Below are 13,634 nucleotides of genomic sequence, written 5' to 3'. Positions count from 1 at the left end.
TCCCTGGTGGCGCAGTGGTTGAGAGTCCGCCTGCCGATGCAGGGGACACGGGTTCGTGCCCCGGTCCGGGAGGATCCCACATGCTGCGGAGCGGCTGGGCCCGTGAACCATGGCTGCTGAGCCTGTGCGTCGGGAGCCTGTGCTCCGCAACGGGAGAGGCCACAACAGTGAGAGGCCCGCGTACCGCAAAAAAAAAAAAAAAAAAAAAAAAGCAGACCAGAGTGTAAAATGAGACATTTCTCTAGTCTTTGGGAAATTTCAAATCATAAACAAAGATTAAAATTGGACTATAGATATGCAGGTCCTCAAGGTCTACAGGCTAAGAATACAGCCACCTCCTTGGTCCCAGCCTGCCACGATGATGCACAAACCGGCTCTCCATTCCCCATGCCTGTCCTATCCCCATTCCAGCCACAAGCCCTTCCCCATGGCTTTCTTTTTCCAAATTCTGGCTTTCTATTCACCCAGAGTCCCAGAAGAGACAACCTTGTTTTATTTCCTAACAGGAAAGATAATTTCTAATATGCACCTGTACCTGTACCTACAATTTAAAAGAAGAAAAATTATACTGTAAAGCAGAGAAATTTTGTTGCTCAATATCTTAAAGATCTCTATTCTAGAACAGCATTTTGACTTTACTTTTGCCAAAAGAAAAAGCCAAGTGACATTTTTTTTCTAAAAACAGAGGGACATTCTGCCCTCTTAGGTGAATTCAACCTTCTCCTGAGAAACAGAAAATACTCTGTTAACATTAAAACAACAATTTCTCATGATTTCTCCAACCAGCCATCAATTTAAAAAAAAAATTACTTGGATGCAGTTTCAGATACTGTTATATTAGGAAAAAAAACATTAAATAAAGGACTTTATGGTTACTTGGTAGTAATATATGGTTCTACAGTAATTATACATAACTCCTATACAGTGCTAGGTACTAATAATTCTAGCTGAACAATATATTAACATATTAACATTAAACATCCCAAAATAGATCCTATTAGTATCTCTATTTTATCTAAGTGAAGTTAGACACAGAAAGGTTACATGACTTCCCATGATCACACAGCTAGTAAGTCAGAACTGAGATTCAAAACCAGATAGACTTGGGAAGCAATTCTCAGCCTCACACGTCTTGAGAATAGCTAAGAATGTCAGGGAATATAACACTCTAATATGTTGGTTCTGTAGAAAAAGTATTAGAAGTTCAAAAGACTTGGGCTTTAGTACTTACAAACCTAAGTTTTTACTCAGTCCTTTTCTTTAGCCCAATTTAACCCAAACTGGTATTCTAATGCTAAAGGGTTTTTGGCAACTGACAGCTATTAAGATCATTTTCTTCAGCACTGTGATAGTTAGAAAAAGAGCCTCCCAAAGATGTCTGTGTCTTCAACCCTTGAACTTGTGAATATGTTTCATGGCAAAAGGAACTTTGTAGATGTGATTAAGAGTGTGTGTGTGGACCAGGTGATGTGGAAGATTATCACGATCCTCCTCGTGGGCCCAGTCTAATGACACAGATCCTTAAAAGTTGAGAACTTTTCACGGCTGTGTCAGAAAAACACAATATGAAGACTTGATCAGCCATTATTGGCTTTGAAGATGGAGGAAGGAGGCCATGAGACAAGGAATGTGGTGGCAACTAGAACCTGGGAACAGCTATCAGCTGATAGCCAGCAAGTAAGCAGGATATCATTCCTACAACCACAAGGAATAGAATGGTGACAACAACTGGGAGGAAGCAGGAAAAGGATTCTCCCCCAGAGCCTTGAAAAGAAATTCGGCCCTGTTGACACCTTAATTTTTGGTGAGACCCATAGCAGACTTCTGACCTACAGAATTGTAAGATAATGTGTTATGTCAGCAACAGAAAACCAATATAAGCACCCAGAGACAACACGTATGTGTCCACATGGCTTCATCTCCAGGATTTATGAACTGGGAAATGAGCTAACTCTTCTGCCTTAAAGTATATTAAAAGAGCTATCACTTCATCTCCACGTTGTGTTATCCTGTTATATTTCCATGTCATATCATCCTGTTATATGTCTACAGTAATCCACACACAGTGGGCACACACACACCGGTACTAAAAGTACTGCTGTTAAAAACAGTTACATGTCGCCTCTAACTCTCATCATAAAATGCTTACCGACATAAACTTCATTACAAGGTGTCAATTTGTTGTAAAACCAAAATAAAAAAGACAGATGACTTCTCATCAAAGTAAAAAAAAGACAAAAACAAAAAACCTGACTTGTTGGGAATGTACTTGTGCCTTCCCTCAGTCTCCTAAGGACACTAAATCTGATCTTAGAGAACCCATATTTAATACTTCCAGGTGTCCTTCAGAGAAAATGAAGGAATTGCATAGGGAAGATCGAAGATTCTCGACATGGAGATAACCCGCTGCTGTTCAAAGATTAAATGCTAATTTCTCCAGGATGGGGTTGTAAATACCTCTCTCTCTAGATGAACTGGGCCAAAGCGTTGATGCATTGTATCATTCTTACTACATCAAAAAAGTAACCCAAACTGCAAAGGACTATTCTAGTTTATTTGCAACAGTTCCTGTCAGTGTTAAGAATGCTTGTTGCTACAAATTAGATTTTAAACTGGTGTTACATTACTAATATAATAAGTTTATTTTAGGATCTATTCTTCTACTCAAGAAGAAACAAACTTCAAGTTGAGGAATAACACCTATTCTCTATATTAGTTCTATCAGAATGTTCTATACTGGCTCTTAGGTCTATAAAATGGTTACTCTGGAAGAAATGTCTCTTCTCCTTTGAACATGTGTCCGTGTATAAACAGACCTAAAAGGCCCCAGGGAGAGCACAGTGACACTCTGCTTTGGGGATATAAAGCTGGAGAGAAGCTAGGTAAGGCTTCACAGAGGAGGTGATATTTTAACTATGGTTTCGAAATTGTCACGGCACATCTAGAAAACGGGGAGAGAAGGAAGTGGCAGGAGAAATTAGTAGGGGCAGAATTTGGAGGATGGAAGGTGAGGATAAGAGCAAGCAGTATGCAGTCTCCATGCTTCAAAGCAGAACACCCCTTAAAGTGTGAGAAAATAGGAGGCAGGCATTGAGGACACCCTGCAGGGAGCCTCTGAATTTTGGGACTTGCTCATCGGCCACCAGAAATGGTCCAATATAGTTGAAAAACTATGAATCTGAAATTTCCTATAATATTCATTTTTTGCATAGTTAAGATACACCTATAGGAATAATGATCACTATTATGTCCAAATAAGCTGTGCCTTCTAAAAAAAGTGTTTAGTTTCTTTGTGAATAGAACTGTAATGTGAATATACTATTGACGAAGATTGGTAAAGTTATTTCGATACGAACATATCATAATGGATTTTCTTAAGATGCATAGCAAATGTATTCGTGCCTTCTAAACAGAAGACTAAGTGGTTTCTTCCACATCAATAGAAATTATAATATGTAATGTAATATATATGACATTACAAGTAAGTAAGTAACAGCTATTACTCTTTTTCCTCTTTGGACTCACGTGCTTTAAAATGACAACATTAAAAGGTTCAATTCAATTTAGGTAATCATCAGAAATGTCAGCTGCCTTTCAAAGGACCCTTGGAGTCTGCCAAATTGGGCTAGAAATCATGCATGGATAGTTTTCATTACGTGTGAGCTGACAGTTGTGCTTCTGGTCAAGAAAAAATCCATTCCTGCAAAGAAGGTGTAGCGGGTGCCTTAGCCCCTACCCGAAAATAGCACAGAAGCAGAAGGCAGCAGACCAGGAAGGTTTTGTTTTTCCTATTATTAGGCCTCCAACTTTGAAAAAAAATGACAATTTTGACACTTTGTACTTTTGTACTTTGTGAAAACTGGGGTTCGTAATCGCAAAAAAGATTCAGTTTAATATTGTAAACCAATGTCAACCATACTCTAGCTCTTCATAGGGCGTTCTCACCGGGAACTGGCAAAGGCCCCCCACTTTTTGCTTAAAGGCTCAGCCCAGTTACAGAGCAGAAGTGGGCCAGGTTTTACCAAGTGAACACCTGTGTGGTAGGCACAGAATACAGAGAAGGTCCTGACCCTGATGGAGCTCTGTGTCCACGCTGCCTAGAATCCAGGCCCATCAGCACTCAGTGAGTGTCACCTACATCACAGCCGCTCAACTGTGCACAGGTTGGGGGATGCCCCAAGGGAGGCAAAGGTGGCCCAAGTCCTGGGCCAGCAACCTTCACCTACCAGCATCCTCATCCTTCTGTCTACCCGACTCAGCCGTAGGTAATCTGATCATTTTCTATGTGTATTAAAATGTGAAAAATATCAGGAACACTGAATTAAATGAATGAATAGCCCTATCAAGGAAGTATCTAACAAACCTGGCTAAAAAGAGATTGGTTCACAGCTTTTCACATATTGTGATGGGATAAGTCAGTTGCATAATAACAATATGAACAATATATAGTTTTAACGTTAAGATTTTTCTGGAAAGTTTCTTTAAGAAAATTATATCTCTTCCCAGAAAGGAAAAAAAATTATAGAATATAGAAAAATAAAATAATTTAATCTGAGCATTTCAATAATATTCCTATGTATTTAAATAACAGAAATCTATATTGTAATGTTTTAAAAACATACACAGTGTGTTTTTATGGAGTATTTATTTTTCACAAAAGACTCTTTAAAATGATGGTTTAAGTGCTTTTGCATTTTGCCTTTCAAAATAAAATAATTTCCAAGTCTATATTTTCGTCATTTAAATAAAGGTATTATAGAAAGGTTTAATGATTTTAAACTTACTGTAAAACATTCTGCTCTCACATTGGATGCTCTTCACCTTTGCTTTCATTCAGAGTAGTTGCCACAGGATTCTGTGACATCCCAGGAGTTGCTGTTTAATCAAGCAAAGGAAATTATAATTTTCTAATTCCAGGTCAACTTTGTCGTATGGAAAAAAACATGCAAAGGAATAACCTTTTGTGAAGCACTAAAACCTTAAATATTAATGTAGCTGAAATTCCTAATTCGATAAAAGGGATGAAAGAACCCATTGGAGCATTTAGCAAGTAACCAACTAAAACTTGGCTATGTTCAGAGACCAAAGAATCTGTTCAGAGACCAAGATGGACATTTATTTCTAGAAGGTAAAAGGCAAAATGTTAATTAAGATAGGATTGGCAGCACAACTAAGGCACCTACCAGGCACTGGTGGGGGACCACAGACATCTAAGGGGATGGGAGAAACCCCCAGTGACCAGGTAGGATATGGGACATGGGGGGAGTGAAGGAGGAGGAGAAGTGGAGGTGGGATGGGACTGGCGTCCCTCAGGGGCGACTGGGGGAGGGGAAGGGATCAGACGCCCGAAGGGGGATATTGGGGGACCACTGGGAGGGCAGAGGATCAAAAGGGAGCGTGGCCAAGTTTCCCCTGCCCACTTGGACCCCCAGGAACATGCTGAGATCCCGGGCCTGACCCTCTGCCCACCGAGGCCCCCTCCAGCCACGTGGGTCCTGAAGGAGCGGGAGGGAAGGAAGGGGGAACAAAAGTAAAGGCCGGACCTACAGGACCAGCACCCCTGAAGGGCAGCTGGGGGAGGGGAGGAGTTCCTACCCCCAGTGGGACCCACCCACGGTTGGGGGTCCAGCAGCGAGGGGGGGAGACCCTAGGGGAGACAGGGGTGGTGGCAAGGAGGAATGGAAGGGAAAGGGGCCAGCACTTTCCCTGTCCACTTAGGAACCGGGGAGCCTGTTGGGCTCCGGGGCCTAATCCTCTGCCCTTGGAGCCTCCCTCCTGCTGTGCAGAGCCCAAGCCCTGCAGCTACACCCCACCCAGGGCCCTATCTCTACACTCGGAGACACCCTCCAACGTGCTGGGCCTAAACTCCACCCACACACCCTCACTCAGGGCCTCACCTCCAAACTCTAGAACCCCACACTCCAGAGGCTCTCCTTTCCACACACTGCCTCTCCCCTTCTGTGCAGATCCTAAGCAGAGGCCCCGCCCCACGCTTGAACGTCGCCCGCCTAGGCCCCACCCCCAGGGCCTTTTCTGCTGTGTGGTTCCTGAGCCTAGGCCCCCACCCCACGCTCAAACGTCACCTCTCCACCTGCCTAGGTCTCGCCCTACCCTAAACCCCGCCCCTGCCTAAGTTCCACCCCCCACCTAAACTCCACCCCCAGAGCCAAGGCTTTTTTTTCTTTTTTCCTCTTTTAGATTGGGGTTCTGTTTTACCTTGTTGATTCGTTTTTGTTGATTCATTTATATTTTTATTTTTTTCTAATAAATCTTTTATTTATCTAATTTTATTTTATTCTTTATACTTTGTTATTGTTCTCTCCTTTTGGCTTGTTCCCCGCCCCACTTTTTTTTCTTTTTTCTGTTGTGGTTTTATTTTACCTTTTGTAGTTGTTTCAATTATATTTTTATTTTTCCTAATATATTTTTTATCTTTCTAATTTTATTTTGTTTTTTATTCTTTGTTATTGTACTACTCATTTTTTTCTTTTCTTTTCTTTTTTTGCCATGCCACGTGGCCTGTGGGATCTTGCTTCCCAGGCCGGAGGCTGGGCCCGAGCTCCTGTGGTGGGAGCTCTGAGTCCAAACCGCTGGACTAACAGAGAACCTCAGACCCCTGGGAATATTAATCAGAGTGAGGCCTCCCGGAGGTCCTCACCTCAGCCCAAGACCCGGCTCTATCCAACTGCCTGCAAAATCCAGTGCTGAATGCATCAGGCCAAACAACCAGTAAGACAGGAATACATTCCCACCATCAAAAAAAAAAAAAACTGAAATGACAAAAAAATATGTTACAGACAAGGGAGCAAGGTAAAAACCTACAAGATCAAAGAAATGAAGACAAAATAATCAACCTACCCGAAAAAGAATTCAGAGTAATGATAGTAAATATGACCCAACATCTCAGAAACAGAATGGAGAAAATACAAGAAAGATTTAACAAGGATCTAGAAAAACTAAAGAGCAAGAGCAAACAAACAGTGATGAACAACACAATAACTGCAATTAAAAATACTCTAGAAGGAATCAATAGCAGAATAACTGAGGCATAAGAACAGATAAGTGACCTGGAAGATAAAATGGTAGAAATAACTGAAAGGGAGGAGAATAAAGAAAAAAGAATGAAAAGAATTGAGTACAGTCTCAGAGACCTCTGGGACAACATTAAACACACCAACATTCAAATTATAGGAGTCCCAGAAGAAGAAGAGAAAAAGAAAGAGCCTGAGAAAATATTTGAAGAGATTATAGTCAAAAACTTCCCTAACATGGGAAATGAAATGGTCAATCAAGTCCAGGAAGCACAGAGAGTCCCATACAGGAAAAACCCAAAGAGAAACACACCAAGACACTTACTAATCAAACTGTCAAAAATTAAATACAAAAAAAATAAAAAATAAATACAAAGAAAAAATGTTAAAAGTAGCAGGGAAAAGCAACAAATAATATATAAGGGCATCCCCATAAGGTTAACAGCTGATCTTTCAGCAGAAACTCTGCAAATCAGAAGGGAGTGGCAGAACATATTTAAAGTGATGAAAGGGAAAAAACCTACAAGCAATATTACTCTACCCAGCAAGGATCTCACTCAGATTCAATGGAGAAATCAAAAGCTTTACAGACAAGCAAAAGCTATGAGAATTCAGCACCACCAAACCAGCTTTACAACAAATGCTAAAGGAACTTCTCTAAGCGGGAAACAAGAGAAGAAAAAGACTCACAAAAACAAATCTAAATCAATTAAGAAAATGGTAATAGGAACATACATATTGATAATCACCTTGAATGTAAATGGATTAAATGCTCCAACCAAAAGACATAGACTGGCTGAATGGATACAAAAACAAGACCCTTATATATGCTGTCTACAAGAAACCCACTTCAGACCTAGGGACACATACAGATTGAAAGTGAGGGGATGGAAAAAGATATTCCATGCAAATGGAAATCACAAGAAAGCTGGAGATGCAAAACCCACATCAGATAGAGACTTTAAAATAAAGACTGTTACAAGAGATAAGGAAGGACACTACATAATGATCAGGAATCAATCCAAGAAAAAGACATAACAATTATAAATATTTATGCACCCAACGTAGGAGCACCTCAATACGTGAGGCAAATGCTAACAGCCATAAAAGGAGAAATCGACAGTAACACAATAATAGTAGGGGACTTTAACACCCACTTACACCAAGAGACAGATCATCCAGACAGAAAATAAATAAGGAAACACAAGCTTTAAATGACACAATAGACCAGATAGACTTAATTGATATTTTTAGGACAGTCCACGCAAAAGCGGAAGAATACACTTTCTTCTCAAGTGCACAAGGAACGTTCTCCAGAATAGATCACATTTGGGGTCACAAATTAACCTTGGAAAATTTTTTAAAATTGAAATCATATCAAGCATCTTTTCTGATGACAATGTTATGAGATTAGAAATAAACTACAGGAAAAGAAAAGTATAAAACAAAAATACATAGAGGCTAAACAGTGTGCTGCTAAATAACAAAGAGATCCCTGAAGAAATCAAAGAGGTAATCAAAAATTACCTAGAAACAAATGACAATGAAAACATGATGATCCAAAACCGATGGGATGCAGCAAAAGCATTTCTAAGAGGAAAGTTCATAGGAATTCAAGCTCACTTCAAGAAACAAGAAAAATCTCAATTAACAATCTAACCTTACACCTAAAGAAAATAGAAAAAGAAGAACAAAGAAAACCCAAAATAAGTAGAAAGAATTCATAAAGATCAGAGCAAAAATAAGTGAAATAGAAACAAATAAAACAATAGCAAAGATCAATAAAACTAAAAGCTGGTTCTTTGAGAAGATAAACAAAATTGATAAACCTTTAGCCAGATTCATCAGGAAAAAAAGGGAGAGGACTCAAATCAATAAAATTAGAAATGAAGAAAGAGAGATTACAACTGACACTGCAGAAATACAAAACATCATAAGAGACTACTACAAGCAACTGTATGCCAATAAAATGGACAACCTGGAAGAAATGGACAAATTCTTGGAAAAGTACAATCTTCCAAGACTGAACCAGGAAGAATTAGAAGATATAAACAGACCAATCATGGGTAATGAAATCGAAACTGTAATTCAAAATCTTCCAACAAACAAAAGTCCAGGACCAGATGTCTTCACAGGTGAATTTTATCAAACATTTAGAGAAGAGTTAACACCTATCTTTCTCAAACTCTTCCAAAAATTACAGAGGGATGAACACTCCCAAACTTGTTCTATGAGGCCACCATCATCCTGATATCAAAACCAGACAGATATCACAAACAAAGAAAATTACAGACCAATATCACTGATGAACATAGATGAAAAAATCCTTAACAAAATGCTAGCAAACAGAATCCAACAACACATTAAAAGGATCATACACCATGATCAAGTGGGGTTTATTCCAGGGCAGGGATGCAAGGATTCTTCAATATATGCAAAACAATCAATGTGATACACCATAATAACAAATTGAAGAATAAAAACCATATGATCATCTCAATAGATGCAGAAAAAGCTTTTGACAAAATCGAACACCCATTTATGATAAAAACTCTCCAGAAAGTGGGCATAGAAGGAAACTACCTCAACATAATAAAAGCCATATACGACAAACCCACAGCAAACATCTTTCTCAATGGTGAAGAACAGAAAGCATTTCCTCTAAGATCAGGAACAAGACAAGGATGTCCACTCTCACCACTATTATTCAACATAGGATTGGAAGCCACGGCAATCAGAGAAGAAAAATTAACAAAAGGAATACAAATTGGAAAAGAAGTAAAACTGTCACTGCTTGCCCATGACATGATACTATACATCGAAAATCCTAAAGATGCCACCAGAAAACAATTAGAGGTACTCAATGAATTTGGTAAAGCTTCAGAATACAAAATTAATGCACAGAAATCTCTTGCATTCCTATACACTAACAACGAAAGATCAGAAAGAGAAATTAAGGAAACAATCCCATTTACCATCACAACAAAAAGAGTAAAATACCTAGGAATAAACCTACCTAAGGAGGCAAAAGACTTGCACTCAGAAAACTATAAAACACCGATGAAAGAAATCAAAGATAACATAAATAGATGGATAGATATACCATGCTCCTGGATTGGAAGAATCAATATTGTGAAAATGACTATACTCCCCAAAGCAATCTACAGATTCAATGCAATCCCGATCAAACTACCAATGGCATTTTTCACAGAACTAGAACAAGAAATTTTACAATTTGTATGGAAACACAAAGGACCCTGAATAGCCAAAGCAATCTTGAGAAAGAAAAACGGAGCTGGAGGAATCAGGCTCCCTGACTTCAGACTATAGTACAAAGCTACAGTAATCAAGACAGTATGGCACTGGCACAAAAACAGAAATATAGGTCAATGGAACAAGATAGAAAGCCCAGAGATAAACCCATGCACATATGGTCACCTTATCTTTGACAAAGGAGGCAGAATATACAATGGAGAAAAGATAGTCTCTTCAATAACTGGTGCTGGTTTCCCAGACTGAACCAGGAAGAATTAGAAGATATAAACAGACCAATCAAAGAATTAGAAGATATAAACAGACCAACAAACCTTCTTGGAAGGTTGTACTGGACAGCTACATGTAAAAGAATGAAATTAGATCACTCCCTAATACCATACACAAAAATAAACTCAAAATGGACTAAAAACCTAAATGTAAGGCCAGACACTATCAAACTCTTAGAGGAAAACATAGGCAGAACACTCTATGACATACATCACAGCAAGATATTTTTTGATCCTCCTAGAGTAAGGGAAATAAAAACAAAAATAAACAAATAGGACCTAATGAAACTTAAAAGCTTGTGCACAGCAAAGGAAACCATAAACAAGATGAAAAGACAACCCTCAGAATGGGAGAAAATATTTGCAAATGAAGCAACTAACAAAGGATTAATCTCCAAAATATACAAGCAGCACATGCAGCTCAATATCACAAAAACAAACAACCCAATCCAAAAATGGGTGGAAGACCTAAATAGATATTTCTCCAAAGAAGACATACAGATGGCCAACAAATGTGTGAAAAGATGCTCAACATCACTAATCATTAGAGAAATGCAAATCAAGACCACTATGAGGTATTACCTCACACCAGTCAGAATGGCCATCATCAAAAAATCTACAAACAATAAATGCTGGAGAGGGTGTGGAGAAAAGGGAACCCTCCTGCACTGTTGGTGGGAATGTAAATTGATACAGCCACTATGGAGAACAGTATGGAGGTTCCTTAGAAAACTAAAAATAGAACTACCATATGACCCAGCAATCCCACTACTGGGCATATACCCTGAGAAAACCATAATTCAAAAAGATACATGCATCACAATGTCCATTACAGCACTATTTACAATAGCCAGGACATGGAAGCAACCTAAATGTCCATCAACAGATGACTGCATAAAGAAGATGTGGCACATATATACAAAGGAATATTACTCAGCCATAAAAAGGAACGAAATTGAGTTATTTGTAGTGAGGTGGATGGACCTAGAATGTGTCATACAGAGTGAAGTCAGAAGGAGAAAAACAAATATCGTATGCTAACGCATATATGTGGAATTTAAAAAAGCAGTACTGATGAACCTAGTTGCAGGGCAGGAATAAAGACACAGACGTAGAGAACGGACTTGAGGGCACAGCGGGGAAAGGGGAAGCTGGGATGAAGTGGGAGAGTAGCACTGACGTATATATACTACCAAATGTAAAATGGGTCACTGGTGGGAAGCTGCTGCATAGCACAGGGGGATCAGCTCGGTGCTTTGTGACGACCTAGAGGGATGGGATAGGGAGGGTGGGAGGGAGGCTCAAAAGGGAGGGGATATGGGGATATATGTATACATATAGCTGATTCAGTTAGTTCAGCAGAAACTAACAAAACATTGTAAAGCATTTATACTCCAATAAAGATGTGGAAGAAAAAAAAAAAGACAGGATTGGCTATGAAAAAATTTAAATATCCTGTAAGAGTAAAATATGGGTAGGCTATCTTAGCTAATAAAGATTATACACAGATTATACACAGATTTATATAATATAAACATACAAATATTGTATTTATATATATATAAATATCAGGGGTGTTAAGTGTCATATTGTTAAGTTATATTACCATCCTGCCAGAATTTCTAAAAGCAATTTCTCCATTAAATATGCATTAAAGATATCAAGAATTTGTTTATAATCAATAAGTGACTTCAAGAGGTACAAACTGATTAACATATGCCTCGCCAAGTTTCCCATACCCTGTTACAATTACCTAGTTTATAACAGTGATGCTGATATTAAAATTATGTACACAAGGAAAAAAACAGATATACACTCAGAATTTGCTCATAAGCTATACAATGGCTTAATTACTGGCAGTTACATATCTGCAGCTTAATAAGCATGTCATTTTACTCACTCATATACTTAGTTTCTCCTAAGCATACATACATACACAAACACCAGAGTGTTCCCTTTAGAATTGTTTGGCAGTTAGTCCAACAATTCAGCTAAATCAAATGCCACATTTTTATCATAGCTTGCTTCAATGATGTGATTAACTTCACTATGTTTTGGGTATCCCCAAATAATCCAGAAATAATCATCTAAACTCTGAATTTGTTCTCTAGCATTTTGTTTTGTTATATTTTATCTATGAAATTCATATTTTTTCTTGTCTGATTTAAAAACCTGAAAAGATTTAGATATAGAAGTATATATAACTGAAAATAAAAAGTGTTAAAATGCAAGAACCCAAGATTTATGAAATAAGAACTATAGTAAGTAGCTTACATTCTTCTTTAACCTCTATTTTTTTTTTCCGAATTAAGGTTGTATTCACACACAGATGCACACATGCACGTATCAAATACACATTTGAAGTTGAATTATTATTTGCAATCTCTCAACAAAAATTTTGAGCAATTATTATGTGCCAGAAACTGTTCTAGGCACAGTAGATACAGACAATGTTTATTTCAGATAATTACTGGTTATTTGACTAAACTTAACTACTCTGCTTTTTAGAATTTGATTTTCTGAACAACTCTAACTAAAGGATCCCATTTGTTCCCTCCCCACACAGTCCTGCCACTGACTAGCGTCCTGGACAAATAACATTCAGCCTAAGCAAGTTTGACCATAAATTTTTCCAAGAACAACATTCTATCTCAAATTGAAAATATTTCAGTACCTAATTCTGGATTCTACTAAAGCATCTCTGGTCCTAGGCATTCATAATATCCTTTCCTAGCAATTCAGGCTATATACAAACATTATGATGCTAATGAAGTTTTCCTTTAGTGTTTCCTCAAACGTGCAAGCACCTTTCAGCAGCCCTCTTTTCCCTTTTAAAAATATGCCACTATTCCTGCCATTGCCCAACAAGCTAAAGGTATCTAGAGCCCCCAAGACCTGCTCTATTATAGAATTATCTTGTATTCCAGATCAAGTTCATGAATCAAACATGCCAAATTATCTCCTCTTTCAAATAATGAGAGTGTTTTTTAAGGACCTCTTCTGTGTCAGGCCCCACACCAATACCCCTTTGGGACATCTCTGATGAATGGCAGCTCATCTG

General features: G+C 38.5%; 1 protein-coding gene across 9 annotated transcripts in view; it reads right to left on the bottom strand.

Annotated features, from left to right (window-relative positions):
• GRIK2 (glutamate ionotropic receptor kainate type subunit 2) overlaps positions 1-13,634 on the bottom strand; it is a 641,759-nt gene that overhangs the window by 567,286 nt on the left and 60,839 nt on the right. For 3 of the 9 annotated variants that reach the window (XM_079938728.1, XM_079938724.1, XM_079938726.1), the window contains one exon: positions 4,785-4,875. The exons of 5 other annotated variants lie outside the window; for them this stretch is intronic. Coding sequence is in view for 3 of the 4 variants with exons in the window: in XM_079938724.1 (XP_079794850.1) it covers positions 4,785-4,833 (49 nt within the window). In the remaining variant the exon portion in view is untranslated. Of the gene's footprint in view, positions 1-4,784; positions 4,876-5,897; positions 6,095-13,634 lie in introns of those variants that run through there. One more of the 9 variants, XM_079938725.1, reaches the window with a different exon arrangement.

Source organism: Stenella coeruleoalba, assembly GCF_951394435.1.
Source record: "Stenella coeruleoalba genome assembly, chromosome: 12".
NCBI lineage: Eukaryota > Metazoa > Chordata > Mammalia > Artiodactyla > Delphinidae > Stenella > Stenella coeruleoalba.
This window is presented reverse-complemented; position numbering and strand designations above follow the sequence as displayed.